This window comes from Heterodontus francisci, chromosome 32 (assembly GCF_036365525.1).
Source record: "Heterodontus francisci isolate sHetFra1 chromosome 32, sHetFra1.hap1, whole genome shotgun sequence".
NCBI lineage: Eukaryota > Metazoa > Chordata > Chondrichthyes > Heterodontiformes > Heterodontidae > Heterodontus > Heterodontus francisci.
Window position 1 is genome coordinate 56,315,506 of NC_090402.1, and position 14,779 is coordinate 56,330,284.

The 14,779-nt window shown below is 44.8% G+C and overlaps 2 protein-coding genes and 1 long non-coding RNA gene across 5 annotated transcripts in view; 1 reads left to right on the forward strand and 2 right to left on the reverse strand.

Moving 5' to 3' along the window:
- The window catches only part of LOC137347827 (uncharacterized), a 46,121-nt gene extending 40,725 nt beyond the window's left edge, over nucleotides 1–5,396 (reverse strand). Inside the window, exon 1 of the long non-coding RNA XR_010969023.1 lies at nucleotides 5,246–5,396. This is a non-coding gene — a long non-coding RNA (uncharacterized lncRNA). The remainder of the gene's footprint in view (nucleotides 1–5,245) is intronic.
- LOC137347824 (zinc finger protein 271-like) overlaps nucleotides 1–14,779 on the reverse strand; it is a 179,512-nt gene that overhangs the window by 58,796 nt on the left and 105,937 nt on the right. The gene's annotated exons all lie outside the window — the stretch shown is intronic.
- LOC137347823 (zinc finger protein 420-like) lies at nucleotides 5,626–12,351 on the forward strand. 3 transcript variants are annotated; one of them, XM_068012845.1, is made up of 2 exons: nucleotides 5,626–5,723; nucleotides 7,712–12,351. In XM_068012845.1, exon 2 carries the CDS (start codon nucleotides 7,821–7,823, stop codon nucleotides 9,621–9,623), a length of 1,803 nt encoding a protein of 600 aa, XP_067868946.1. In that variant the 5' UTR covers nucleotides 5,626–5,723; nucleotides 7,712–7,820; the 3' UTR covers nucleotides 9,624–12,351. The 3 variants fall into 3 exon arrangements, with proteins under 3 accessions (XP_067868946.1, XP_067868947.1, XP_067868948.1); XM_068012846.1 differs by lacking the exon at nucleotides 5,626–5,723 and adding an exon at nucleotides 5,733–5,911; XM_068012847.1 differs by lacking the exon at nucleotides 5,626–5,723 and adding an exon at nucleotides 5,921–6,226.

The window sequence follows — 14,779 nt, forward strand, 5'->3', positions numbered from 1 at the left end:
ACGCTCAGGATGCATCAGAGAGGATAAGGAATGCTCAGGATGCATCAGAGAGGATAAGGAATGTTCAGGATGCATCAAAGAGGATAAGGAACGCTCGGGATGTATCAGAGAGGATAAGGAACGCTCGGGATGTATCAGAGAGGATAAGGAATGCTCAGGATGTGCCAGAGAGGATAAAGAACACTCAGTATTTATCAGATAGCATACGGAACACACAGGATTTATCAGATATGATAAGGAACATTCAGGATGTATCAGAGAGGATAAGGAACACTCAGGATGAGTCGGGGGACTAAGGGACGCCTATAACCTGTCAGACAGAGTACATTACACTCAGGATGTAGCAGAGAATGCTTAGCTCAGTCCCTTTAGTATAGAAGCTACAAGTGTGATATCATTGAGGTATTTAATGGATTGACAGAGTGAAACTATCTGATTGTGGAGTTCTGAACATGGAGGGATAACTAGAAATAATAAAGTACTCGACACACACTTGAACAATATAGGAAAAATCAGGATAGGGACAAGGAGACTCAAGCATGCACAGGATAAACTCACAGGTAATGGCAGCAAAATGACCATAATATTGAATAATTAATTTACCGCCATATTTACCAGGGACACTAACAGGGTGGACATGATGAGATCAACAAAGAAATGAAGGCATTGAAGATAAAAAGGGAGAGTTGGTTGACAATCCAGTAAACTAGAGAAGATAAAACCTCTGTGCTCAATGGTGCAAGGGAGGAGATGACAGAGGGACGATCGAGAGACTTGCATTTATATAGCACCTTTCATGACATAGGACATCCTAAGGTGCTTTACAGCCAATGAAGTACTTTTGAATGTAGTCACTGTTGTAAATTAAGAACCATGGCAGCCAATTTGCACACAGCAAGATCCCACAACAGCAATGTGATAATGACCAGATAATCTATTTTCTTTTCAAGTGATGCTGATTAAGGGATAAAGGACAAACTCTCACTTCTCACCATTTCTACAAGAGACAGACAATTAGAGCAGTTTTAGAAACCGGGCTGGACAGGTAGATCACAGATAGATGTTGAAATATTTCACTCTGATGACTCAGAATCGATCAACTCCTTTTTCTGTTCAGTGTAGACAGACTGGCAGGCGGCTCCCAGACACAGCTCAGGCTGGGACTGGCAGATCTTCACCAGTGGTGGCTGGATTAGGGAGCAGGGATCCTGAGCTGTTGTTGAGGTGGTTTGACTGCTGCTGCTTCCACCTCTCACACTCCGAGAGCCCCGGCGGTGGTCTGTACCAATCTCATTCCCAGGGTTGGGTTTTATCTTCTCAGTGTAGACCTCATGGTGCAGCAGTAGTGCGTCTCACTCCGGACAAAAACCACATGTTAAAGTCACGTTGAGGGTCACAGAGTTTCCACAGTGACTGGCCCGTGGATTCGGTGCCAGACATCAGGAGTTGTGCTCGAACTACACCACTGAGAAAGGAAGGGATTTGGTGATGTGTCCAAAAGGGAAACTAACTCAAACTATGGCAACAGTGGGATTCAAACCCACACCTCCGCAGAGATGAGAACCTTACTCCAGAACCTCAGATTGCTTAGCCATACTACCAGTGTTGGACTCTTGGCTGTGAAAATGTTGATTGCTGATTAAAAGGTGCTTTTCTTCAGAATTATCCTGTGATTCGAGGTCTTTGCATTGAAAGATGGAAGTGAAGCAAATTTCTAAGCACAATTCATTCAAATAGCAGGCTGAGTGGTTGCATTGTTGAATTGGTCATCCAAGGATCCTGGATAAATTGACTTTAACAAGCCCAGAAAAACAGAGAGGCTGGTTAGCTTAATTGGCTAGAGTATGGTGTTAATAATGTTAAAATCATGGGCTTGATCCCTGGACTGGCCAATTCTTCCATCAGGCATGATATGACCTACAAATGTCTGATAGAGAGTGCTGAGCTGTGTCATCCATGGTCTAGGAAAACACACTCCGGATGTGGGTACAAATTCCACCATGGCAGCTTCTGGAGTTTAAAATTAATCAATAGACAATGGGAATTGAAAGCTAGTCGCAGTAATAATACCATGGAACTATCATTGATTGGATGCATGGGCTCGAATCTACTATTACTATAATTTAAGCTGGGTACCTCTTCGGGCACACCACCAAATCCCTTGCTTTCTCTGTGGTGTAATTCAAGACTGGAGAGGCAATGGACCAGCAAGGAAATGAACTGGAGGGAGATGTATAAATCCAGTCTGAGGCTCACAGCCTACAATTATCTGGGAGACTGGAAATGCAGCAGAGAGAGGGTATAAATTCAGCCTGGGGTTTGGGGATGGGAATCAGAGAGGCAGTGGACCTGTGAGAAAATGCAGCAGAGATACAGAGTATAAATCTGGTTCAGGGTTGGGAGACCGGAGAGGCAGTGTGTGCCTGTGAGGAAACACAGCGGAGATAGTGTGACTGTGCCTATGCCTGTCGCTAGAAGTCATTGTGCGTTGTAGTTAAAGAAAGAGTGAAAAAAAATCTAGAAGTGACTTCACAGGAAAGTTGTGGGTCGATTAGTTGGTAACTGCTTTTAGGGTTTGTGTGTAAATAGCCAGAAAATTAGAAAAGCATAAAATGTTCTTATTAAAAAAAGCCTCAAATAGCTACCTTATAAGTGACAAGATTTATTAGTATTACTGAGGTTTAAATTAGTAAGATGTGGTTGGTAGAGTCAATAATTCAAAAAAAAATTTAATAATTATTTTAAAAATAAATTAAATAGTTAATCAAATAGTTAATTAAACACTAAATGGTTGAAAGATGATGTGTTGTGGCTGCAGTGTATGGGAGCTCATGGACACCAATGGGATCCACGACAACTACATATGCAGTGTGTCTGCAGCTCGAGGTGCTTCGATTCAGAGTTGATCAGCTAGAAACTGAGCTACAGACACTGTGATGCATCAGGGAGGGGGAAGTTACCTGGACACTTTGTTCCAAAAGGCAGTCACACCCCATCGGATAGGGTCTTCTGATTTGGTCAGTCGTCAGGGTTAGGAGGATGTGACTGCGAGTGAGGCAGGTAAGGGAATCGGGAAGACAAATTAGAGGAGCCTCAGCCCTTGCAATTGTCAAACAGGTCTGAGGTTCTTCGAGTTTGTATGGATGAGAGCGAGCACTGCTGGGTGGATGAGCGAACTGATTATGGTACTGTGGTACAGGAAGACATTCAGGTGGGACTAGTAAATAGGAATGTAGTGGTAGTAGGGGACAATAGAATCAGGGGGTTAGACACAGTTCTCTGCAGCCAAGAGTGAGAATCCAGAAGGCTGTGTTGCCTGCCAGGGATCAGGACATCTGCTCAGGGCTGGAGAGGAGCTTGCAGTCGGAGGGGGAGGATCCAGTTGTTGTGGCCCATGTGGGTACCAATGACATAGATAGGACTAGGAAACAGGTTCTGCATAGAGAGCATTAGCAGCTAGGAGCTAAATTAAAAAGGAGAACCTCAAAGGTAATAATCTCTGCATTATTACCTGATCCACGAGCAAATTGGAATAGGGTAAATTAGAGAGAATTAAATGCGTGGTTCAAAGGTTGGTGTGGGAGGAATGAGTTTTGATTCATTCGGCACTGGCACAGTACTGGGGAAAGTGGGAGCTGCACTGTTAAGATGGTCTTCACCTGAATAGTGCTGGGACCAGTGTTCAGGCGAGTCGTTTAACTGGGATGGTAGAGAGGACTTTAAACTAAATAGTGGGAGGGGGGAGGGGGGCGGATGGGGGTGAAGGATCAACTGAGGAAAGATCTGATAATTTAGAAAACAAGGTATGTATATATTAACGATTTGGACGTAAATGTAGGGAGCATGATCAGGAAGTTTGCAGATGATCCAAAGATTGGCCATGTGGTAGATAGTGAGGAGGATAGCTGTAGGCTGCAGGAAGATATTGATGGTCTGGTCAGATGGGCAGAAAAGTGGCAAATAGAATTCAACCTGGAGAAGTGTGAGGTGATGCATTTGGGGAGGTAAAACAAGGCAAAGGAATACACGATTAATGGGAAAATACTGAGAAGAGTAGAGGAAATGAGGGGCCTTGGAGTGAATGTCCACAGATCCCTGAAGGACAGGTCGATAATGTGGTTAAGAACACAGACAGAATCCTTTCTTTTATTAGCTGAGGTACAGAATATAAGAGCAGGGAGGTTATGCTGGAGTTCCGAAGAAGGGTCACTGACCCGAAACGTTAACTCTGCTTCTCTTTCCACAGATGCTGCCAGACTTGCTGAGTGGTTCCAGCATTTCTTGTTTTTATTTCAGATTTCCAGCATCTGCAGTATTTTGCTTTTATTTTAGAGGTTATGCTGGAACTGTATAAATCATTAGTTAGGCCACAACTTGAGTACTGTGTGCAGTTCTGGTCACCTCATTACAGAAAGGTTGTAATTGCACTAAAGAGGGTATAGAGAAGATTTACAAGGATGTTGCCAGGACTGGAAAAATGGAGCTATGAGGAAAGGCTGGATAGGCTGGGATTGTTCTCCTTGGAACAGAGAAGGCCGAGGGGAGAGCTGATTGAAAAGTGCAAAATTGTGAGGGCCCTGGATAGAGTGGAGGTGAAAGGCCTTAGCAGAGAGGTCAGTGACTAGGTGGAACAGATTTAAAGTGATTAATAAAAAGATTAGAGGGCAGCACAGTGGCGCAGTGGTTAGCACCGCAGCCTCACAGCTCCAGCGACCTGGGTTCAATTCTGGGTACTGCCTGTGTGGAGTTTGCAAGTTCTCCCTGTGTCTGCGTGGGTTTTCGCCGGGTACTCAGGTTTCCTCCCACCACCAAAAGACTTGTAGGTTAATAGGTAAATTGGCCATTATAAATTGCCCCTAGTATAGGTAGGTGGTAGGGGAATAGAGGGACAGGTGGGGATGTGTTAGGAATATGGGATTAGTATAAATGGGTGGTTGATGGTCGGCACAGACTCGGTGGGCCGAAGGGCCTGTTTCAGGTGGATGGTTTTCCATACAGCTCAGACACGATGGGCCAAGTGGCCTCTTTCTGTGCCTTAAACATTCTATGATTCTAAATCTCTAATTGATGCCAACAAATTTTAATGTTTCCAATTTAGAAAAAGCTTAGCGTAAATCGTTTTAACAAAATACAGCATATGTTATTCTGATCAGTTGAGAAGTCAGTGATGTCCCCAGGCAGCCAACTAAAAAGGCTTAATCAAATTCACTACAAACGAAAACGCCACTATATTTCAAATCCAAACCTGAACCACACAGTCCCCACAGCTGAGCAGGTAGCATGCGATCTCACTGTTTAGATTGTCTCCTGGCCCCACACTCAGTGTGTCTACGATTTTGCGAACCCCAGGCTATTTTAACCCGCCTCCTGCTGGAACCGCACTCTCTGCCTCAGGCCTTGCTGACCACGCATGGTCAGCTCATAACCACCCGGCTGATTGACGGCAGCTCCGGACCAATAGGAAGAGCGGGGGCCGGACTGGAGGACAAGGAATCGGTGGGACCTCCTGCCAATGGGAGCGAACAAGAGGCGGGGCTTGCGGCACAGCGAGGTAGGGGCCGCCCCCTCTTGCTGTTGGCCCCGAGCTTCCGTCAATCACTCGGATATTGTGAGCTGTCAGTGAGAGGCCTCTTGCGGGAGCGTCAAGTACCGAGTGCGCAGGCGCTTTGCGGCACAGTGATTGGACATGCGTGATGCGGATGGTGGACTCGGATTCATAGCGGGTGAGTGTAGAAGAGTATTGGGTCTGGCGGGGAGGCTTCAGAAACACCCGGTGTAGGCCTCGACACTCCCAATAAGAAGTTCCCGGTCCCGCGATTGCACTGAGCGGGGGAAGCAGCTGCGGGGCTTCTCCCGGTGACAGATCCGGTTAACGGCCACCAGCTTTCCAGCTCTTTTGGAGGAACTAAGGGTAAATAAACTGTAACATCAAAGGACAAAACTTTAAAGGAAACTTAGCTCAGTTATAAAGGGGCCTGGAGGAGGGGGGAGCCATTTGGGACACAGCACAGGGCAGGAGGTCCCCCCTCCCTGGTTCCACAAAGACTCCCCTTGGACTGGGCCAGACCGGGGCAGGGCTGGCTCAAGGTGCAGGAAGCTGCTAGGCTGAGCTGTGGACTGGGAGGAGTGGGGGGTTTGACTGACAGGCCTGGGGAGGGGGATATCAGGGCAGGTACACACACTGCTCCCCCTTTTCCTCCTGGGATGTTTTACTGGAGTCGTGTTGGTGAGTGTTTCTAAACTGTTTAGATTCCAGGATAGATGAGGTTGCTAAACTGCCAACCACCCAATGTAAGAGAGTATTGTTTTAGTAACAAGCATTTCTGCAGAGGCTTTTAATCCATTTTACATTTCCAGATTTTTTAACTTCATTCTTGGGATATGGGCGTCACTAGCCAGACCAGCATATGTTGCCAATCCTCAGTTGCCCATTGAGAAGGTGATGGTGATATATGTCAAGTTAACATCAACTTGCATTTATGAAGCACCTTTAATGTAATAAAATGTTCCAAGGCATTTCACAGGAGTGTTATAAAGCAATATTTGACACTGAGCCACATAAGGAGATAGGGCAGATGACCAAAAGCATGACCAGAGGTGGGTTTTAAGAAGTGTCTGAAGCATGGAAGGTGAGGCAGAGAGAATTAGGGAGGGATTTCCAAAGTTGATGGCTTTGGCAGTTGAAGGCATAGCCACCAGTGATGGAGCAATGAAAATTGGGAATGCTCAAGGTGCCAGAACTAGATGAGTCCTGATATCTTGGAGGATGGTAGGGCTGGAGGTGATTGTAGAGATAGTGAGGGGCGAGGGCACGGAGAGATTTGAAAACAAGGATGATCATTTACAAATTGAGGTGCTGCTTAACTGGGAGTCTGTGTATGCTAGTGAGCACGGTGGTGATGGGTGAACAGGACTTGGTTCGAGTAAGGACACAGGCAGCAGAGTTTTGGATGATCTTAAGTATACAGAGGGTAGAATGTGGGAGGCCGGCCAGGAATATGTTCGAATAGTCAAGTTGAGGCGTAACAAATGCATGGTCGTAAGTTTCAGAGGCAGATGGGCTGAGGCAGTGGCAAAATCGGGCAACGTTACTGAGGTGGAAATAGGAGGTCTGAGTGATGGCAGCAAAAGCAGTCGGAAGCTCCTCTTGGGGTCAAATATAACACCAAGGTTATGAACGATCTGGTTTAACCTCAGACAGTTGCCTGGGGGAGCAATAGAGTTGGTGGCTCGGGATTGGAGTTTGTAGTGGGACAGAAAACAATGGCTTTGTTCTTCCCAATATTTAATTAGAGGAAATTTCTGTTCATCCAGTACTGAACGCCAGACAAGTCAAGATGGTGTGTGACTTGGGGGAGAACTTGCAGGTGATGGTGTTCACATACATCTGCTACCCTGGTCCTTCTCAATGATGGAAGTTAAGGGTTTGGGAAGTTCTGTCAAAGTTCTGGTCGAGTTGTACTTATATAAACTCCCTCTTCTCTTATAGGGGGCAGAGTCTTGTGTAGGTCCAGGCTGGGTGGCAGGTTCCCTTCCCTGAAGGACATTAGTGAGCCAGTTGGGGTTGTACGTCAATCCAGCAGCTTTCATAGTCATTTTTCTTAGTGCCAGTCCCACAAATTACCAGATTAATTCAGCTCCATTTGGTAACCTGCCTTTTGTGTTTTTGTGGATATTCTCTGATACTTTTTCTTTCTGTTTTAATTCACAGTGTTTTAGAAGGGGAGGAATTGCAGTTGTGGAATGCAAAACAAACATCAGATCAGGATCTCAAGGAGTTGCCCAATTTATCATAACCCGAATATCACCAGATTTTGAACATGAAAGAAAAAGGCACCGATCATAGTGGGGGAAAACAGTACACGTGTTCTGTGTGTGGACGAGGTTTTAACCGACCATCTGGCCTGTCGAAACACAAACACAGTCACACTGAGAAGAAACCATATAAATATGGGGACTGTGGAAAGGGATTGAATTATCCAGTTGAACTGGAAACTCATGCATGCAGTAACATCCTGGAAAGGCCGTTCACCTGCTCCGAGTGTGGGAAGGGATTCACTAAATCATCCCACCTGCTGAGACATCAGCTAGTTCACAGTGGGGAGAGGCCGTTCACCTGCTCCATGTGCAAGAAGGGATTCACTCAATCATCCGACCTGCTGAGACATCAGCGAGTTCACACAGACGAGAGACCTTTTCAATGTCGAGACTGTGGGAATTGCTATAAATATTCGGCTGAACTGATGATCCATCAACGTGTTCACACGGACGAGAGACCGTTTAGATGCTCTCACTGTGGGACTGGGTTCAGGCGATCAGGTGACCTCACTGTACACCAGCGTACTCACACTGGGGCGAGGCCATTCACCTGCTCCGAGTGTGGGAAGGGATTCATTAAATCATCCTACCTGCTGAGTCATCAGCGAGTTCACAATGGGGAAAGGCCATTCACCTGCTCCGAGTGCGGGAAGGGATTCACTCAGTTATCCAACCTGCTGACACACCAGAGAGTTCATACTGGGGAGAGGCCATTCACCTGCTCTGCCTGTGGGAAGGGATTCACTCAGTTATCCAACCTGCTGACACACCAGCGAGTTCACACTCGGGAGAGGCCGTTCACCTGCTCAGAGTGTGAGAAGGGATTCACTACTTCATCTGACCTACTGAAGCACCAGCGAGTTCACATTGACGAGCTACCTTTTAAATGTCGCGACTGTGGGAATTGCTATAAAAGTTCTGCTGAACTGATATCCCATGAACGTGTTCACACTGACGAAAGACCTTTTAAATGTCTAGACTGTGGGAATTGCTATAAAAGTTCTGCTGAACTGATATCCCATGAACGTGTTCACACTGACGAAAGACCTTTTAAATGTCTAGACTGTGGGAGTTGCTATAAAAGTTCTGCTGAACTGATGTCCCATGAACGTGTTCACACTGACGAGAGACCTTTCATGTGTTCTTATTGCGGGACTGGGTTCAAGCGATCATCTGACCTCACTGTACACCAGCGCACTCACACTGGAGAGAGGCCGTTCACCTGCTCAGAGTGTGGGAAGGGATTCACTACTTCATCCGACCTGTTGAAACACCAGCGAGTTCACACCGGGGAGAGGCCGTTCACCTGCTCAGAGTGTGGGAAGGGATTCACTACTTCATCCTACCTACTGAGACACCAGCGAATTCACACTGACGAGAGACCATTCAGGTGTTCTCATTGTGGGACTGGGTTCAAGCGATCATCTGATCTCACTGAACACCAGCGCATTCATACTGGGGAGAGGCCGTTCACCTGCTCAGAGTGCGGGAAGGGATTCACTCGATCATCCCATCTGATGACACACCAGCGAGTTCACACTGATGAGAGACCATTCAGGTGTTCTCATTGCGGGACGGGGTTCAAGCGATCATCTGACCTCACTGTACACCAGCGCACCCACACTGGGGAGAGGCCATTCACCTGCTCAGAGTGTGGGAAGGGATTCACTCAGTCATCCAACCTTCTGACACACCAGCGCACCCACACTGGGGAGAGGCAATTCAACTGCTCAGAGAGGAAAGGGTTTCACTTGGTCATCCAACCTTCTGACACACCAGCGAGTTCGCAAGTAACTCAGGGATGAGAAATTTCTGCCACATAGCGGATTTCCAACATTGGGGTTTCGGAAATCTATCATTGGCTTCTCCCTTTCCGACCTTGACCAAAAGATCGGCTTTAAAAAAAATGGAATCAGTTCCACAAAGCTGCCCGGAGGTCTTTTTACCTGTTTTTAAGTTGTCATTATTTTTTATCTTCTTCTACCTCGGTGGATATCAACTTCAATCAGGAAAGCAAGTCATTGGAACTGTATACTCTTTCACAACTTCAGTGTGCCAGTCTTCTGTAAATGGCCAAAAAGGTGTGTGTATACATAGACCAATTGGCAATATTTGTTTTTGCCTTTATGGGATATCTGAGCAGAGACCACCTGAGAACTGACACAGCTCATTTGACATGGCTTAAAATTAATGGTGGAGGATCAGTAGTTGGCAAGTCACTGGTCTGCAGCAAAAACATTGGTCTGTCAACAAGAATTTGAAACTTGCTTCCATTTACACAGCAGTGTGTGTCTGAAGTAATTTCTGAAAACCCTGCACAAACTGGTAACTGCATGTGAATATCCTGCAGTGAGCATGAGCTGTCTAAACTTAATATGTCCTGTGTTTTTCAGCAATTGAAGTGACCTGGAATTTCCACTTAGAGGTTTGCTCTGGTGTATGGCTGAATTCTGTTCATTTTTCATCTATACTTTCACTGTCTACTGCCCCAGTCACACTGTAAACTTTGAGTCAGTTTTCTTTTATTCATTTGTGGGATGTGTTTGTCACTGACAGCATTTATTGCCCATCATGAATTGCTCGTGAAGGTGGTGCTGAGCTGCCTTTTTGAACCGCTGCAGTCCATGTGAGGTAGGTACATCCATAGTGCTGTTAGGAAGGGAGTTCCAGGATTTTGACTCAGCGACATTGAAGGAACGACGATATAGTTCCAAGTCAGGATGGTGTGTGGCTTGGAGGGGAACTTGCAGGCGATGGTGTTCCCATGCATCTGCTGCCCTTGTCCTTCTAGATGGTAGAGATCGTGGGTTTGGAAGTGATGCAAGGCAAGGAGTATAACTCTGGCCATCTTTCTTCAATGAGTAGTTTGGCAATTGCTTAAGTTTATCTGGAAAAGGCGGTCCTGCACCACACGTGCTGTGCATTGGCTACAGTGCAACTATCCTGTGAGCTCTGTGTAGTCACTATAAATGATCTCTGAGCTTCTGAGGCTGATGGCACAATACTCTGTACATGTATGAATATGTATATACAGAGTGCTGCCTTTCTCCAAGCCAACACAATAGTTATGATTTTCAGCTCACCTTGCTGTTAAATGCAGCTGCCACTGCACCAATTGATGCAGTAGAACAGGAGCCAGAAGTGTTCATCACTATTGGCAGATAAGCTGTCCATTACGCCTGCTGCATTGTCACAGGGCCATTATCAAACTTTTGAGCCTGATTTGGGGATGATGTAACAGAACCTCAAACTTGTTACTGTAGAGGTTGTTGGCTGTCCCTCGATTTGAGGATGACGTCTGCTTAAGGTTGCGAGTTTCTGCCATGGGTCTTCAGGTGACTGAACAGGCCGAATCTCGACAGGCAGATCTTTGGGCACATGGGGCAGGACGTCCCACCAGGTAGTGGGACCCGGAGTGCAGGATTGGCTTCCTAGAGGTACAACACTAGTCTCATTACTTTTCCACTGTCACTAGAAAGATCTGGTGCAATTTTTACATTGCATAATATTTAGACCCTTTGAAGTGGAAAAACCATATTTTTATTTAGTTTTCATTAAGATTATGATGAGATCTGTGTTGCAAATAAGATTATTTTAGTTTAGAATCTTTAATGTGACATTTTTTTAAATGATAAAATCTACCATGAGTCATAATATTGAAAAACAGGCATTCTGTCTATGGAGGCACCACATTTGCTCGAGTTAATAAGGCTATTTTCCTCTTTTGTGCTTGGAAGTAAATAATTGTCTAAAAGAAAATTGGGTCGGGCAAATCACATGCTCCTAACAGAATGTGTGTGATATTCCTGTCCATTTAAGTTAATGGACAGCAAATTGGGCAGGCTGCATAACTGGCATACAATCCTCCCTACCTGCTTTTGCATTCTGCTTCGTTCAGGTGATTGTGTATGTCATAGCACAAAATAAGAAAAATGATCCCACTTGTTTTAAGTTTCTGGATTGTCAACGTCTCATAAATGTTTACTTTTTGTTAATATATACATATATATCTACTGATTTCTGCTTACCAAGGCACCAGAATGTGCCATCTGGTATGCTTATATATATTGCTTTCCATTAAAGTTAACACATCTTTCCAGAGCATCTTTTACATGAGCAAGCTATAAATAGGCATAAGCAGGACATTAAGAACATGAAGCTCTGTAAGACCAATTATCAGCTGTCAAGTAAGTCTCATGAAATGGTATTCTGAGAACAGTGCAATTTTATTCATTACATTTGCAAAATTGTATGATATTTCCAGTACTCAATTAGTTTGCTTCAATAACAGTGCTATAATTACATGATTCCTTTGGGGGGGGAATCAGACTTTTTTAGTCTTCTGCCACTAATTTTCAGACCTTTTGGTCTTTGGCTACTCTCCCCTGTATTTGTTACTTGTTTTATGAAATACTCTCCCTATTAGTGCTCATTTGCTGGATAACTGATTACATTTATACGTGTTTATACATGTCTATAAATTGTGTGCCCAGATTTAATTAAGTTGTGATTTGTAACCAATAAATGATGTTTAGGGCATGACTTGTAGTCTGGTATCTTGATTTGTCAAGAAAGATTTAATTCACTCACTCAGCAGCTTGAGAGGAACCAAACTGAGGTTCAATGAACATAAGAACTAGGAGCTGGAGGAGGCCATTTGGCCCTTCGAGTCTGTTCTGCCATTCACCAAGATCATGGCTGATCTACCTCAACTCCACTTTCCTGCATTATCCCCATATTCCTTCATCCCTTTAGTAGCCAAAAATCTATCAACTTCTGTTCTAAATGGGCTCAATGACTGAGCATCCACAGCTCCCTGCGGTAGACAATTCCAAAGATTCACAACCCTTTCAGTGAAGAAATTTCTCTTCATTTCAGTCTAAATGGCCGTCCCCTTATCCTGAGACTGTGACCCATTGTTCTAGATTTTGCAGCCAGGGGAAACATTTTCTCAAGATCGTCCCTGCCAAGTCCCTGAAGAATTTATGTTTCAGAGAAACATAGAAAATAGCAGGAGTAGGCCTTTCGAGCCTGCTCTGCCATTCATTATGATCATAGCTGATCATCCAACTCAGTAGCCTGTTCCCGCTTTCGCCACATACCCTTTTTGATCCCTTTAGACCCAAGAGCTATATCTAACTCCTTCTTGAAAACATACAATGTTTTGGCCTCAACTGCTTTCTGTGGTAACGAATTCCACAGGCTCACCACTCTCTGGGTGAAGAAATTTCTCCTTATCTCAGTCCTGAAAGGTTTACCCCGTATCCTTAGACTATGACCCCTGGTTCTGGACTCACCCACCATCGGGAACATCCTTCCTGCATCTACCCTGTCAAGTCCTGTTAGAATTTTATAGGTTTCTATGAGATCCCTCCTCACTCTTCTGAACTCCAGCGAATATAATCCGAACCAACTCAATCTCTCCTCATACATCAGTCCCACCATCCCAGGAATCAGTCTGGTAAACCTTCGCTGCACTCCCTCTATAGCAAGAACATCCTCAGATAAGGAGACCAAAACTGCACACACTATTCCAGGTGTGGCCTCACCAAGGCCCTGTATAATTGCAGCAAGACATCCCTGCTCTTGTACTCGAATTCTCTCACTATGAAGGCCAACATACCATTTGCCTTTTTTACCGCCTTTTGCACCTGCATGCTTACCTTCAGCAACTGGTGTACGAGAACACCCAGGTCTCGTTGCATATTCCCCTCTCTCAGTTTATAGCTGTTCAGATAATCTGCCTTCCTGTTTTTGCTACCAAAGTGGATAACCTCACATTTATCCACATTATACTGCATCTGCCATGCATTAACCCACTCACTCAACTTGTCCAAATCACTCTGAAGCCTCTCTACATCCGCCTCACAACTCACCTTCCTACCCAGTTTTGTGTCTACTGCAAATTTGGAGATATTACATTTAGTTCCCTCATCTAAATCATTAATATATATTGTGACTAGCTGGGGTCCTAGCACCGATCCCTGCGGTATCCCACCAGTCACTGCCTGCCATTCGGATCACCTCTCATTCTTCTAAACTCCAGGGAATATAGGCCTAGTCTACTCAATCTCTCTGTCCTCATAGGAGGAGAATAGTGGGGGTGCTGTATCATAGTGGTTATGATACTGAACTAGTAATCCAGAGACACTAATTCAAATCCCACCACAGACGTTCAGGGATTTGAACTCAATCGATTAAGTAAATCAGCTTTTTAAAAAAAATCCATTCAGTAATGGTGACCATGAAATTACTGGATTGTCCTAAAAACCCACCTGGTTCACTAATTTCCTTTAAGGAAGAAAATCTGCTGTCCTTACCCGATCTGGCCTATATGTGACTCCTGACTCTCCGAAATGAGGTTGACTTAACTGCTTTATGAAACGGCCTAGCAAGCCACTCAGTTATATTCAAGGAGGTAGCTCACCACCACCTTCTTAAGGCCCATTCCTAATTGCCAATAAAAGCTGGCCTTTCCAGCAATGCCACATTCTGTGAATAAATAGAGCAATCAGCTCATCCCAGAATCCAGACTAGTGAACCATGGATGCATTCCCACAAGGGCAAGTATGACCCTCCTTAGGTAAGGAGGCCAAAACTGCACACAGGTGTGGCCTCACCAATGTCCTATATAATTGTAGAAAGAAATATTTATTCTTTCTACCCCAATCCCTTTGTTACAAAATCTAACACACCATTTTCCTTCCTAATTTCTTGCTGTATGACCGAGGCGGGAGGAGTGCACTGTTAATTCAGGCCCACCGCTCCACAGGTCACAACATTTAAAAAAATTCTCTCACTTACTGAAACAGTCAATCAGATATGCTATTTTCCCCCAGAATAAAACACACTAACCCGGTTCTTTTAATGAACAACAAAATTAACAGTTTATTATAAAACAAGTCTTAACTAGTAATGAAATAAAACAATATCTCTCAGATCAAATTTTTAAAGATCCAAC

Coding starts and splice junctions, on each gene's coding strand:
- LOC137347823 (XM_068012845.1), top strand. CDS start 7,821: ATGAAAGAAAAAGGCACCGATCATAGTGGGGGAAAACAGTACACGTGT.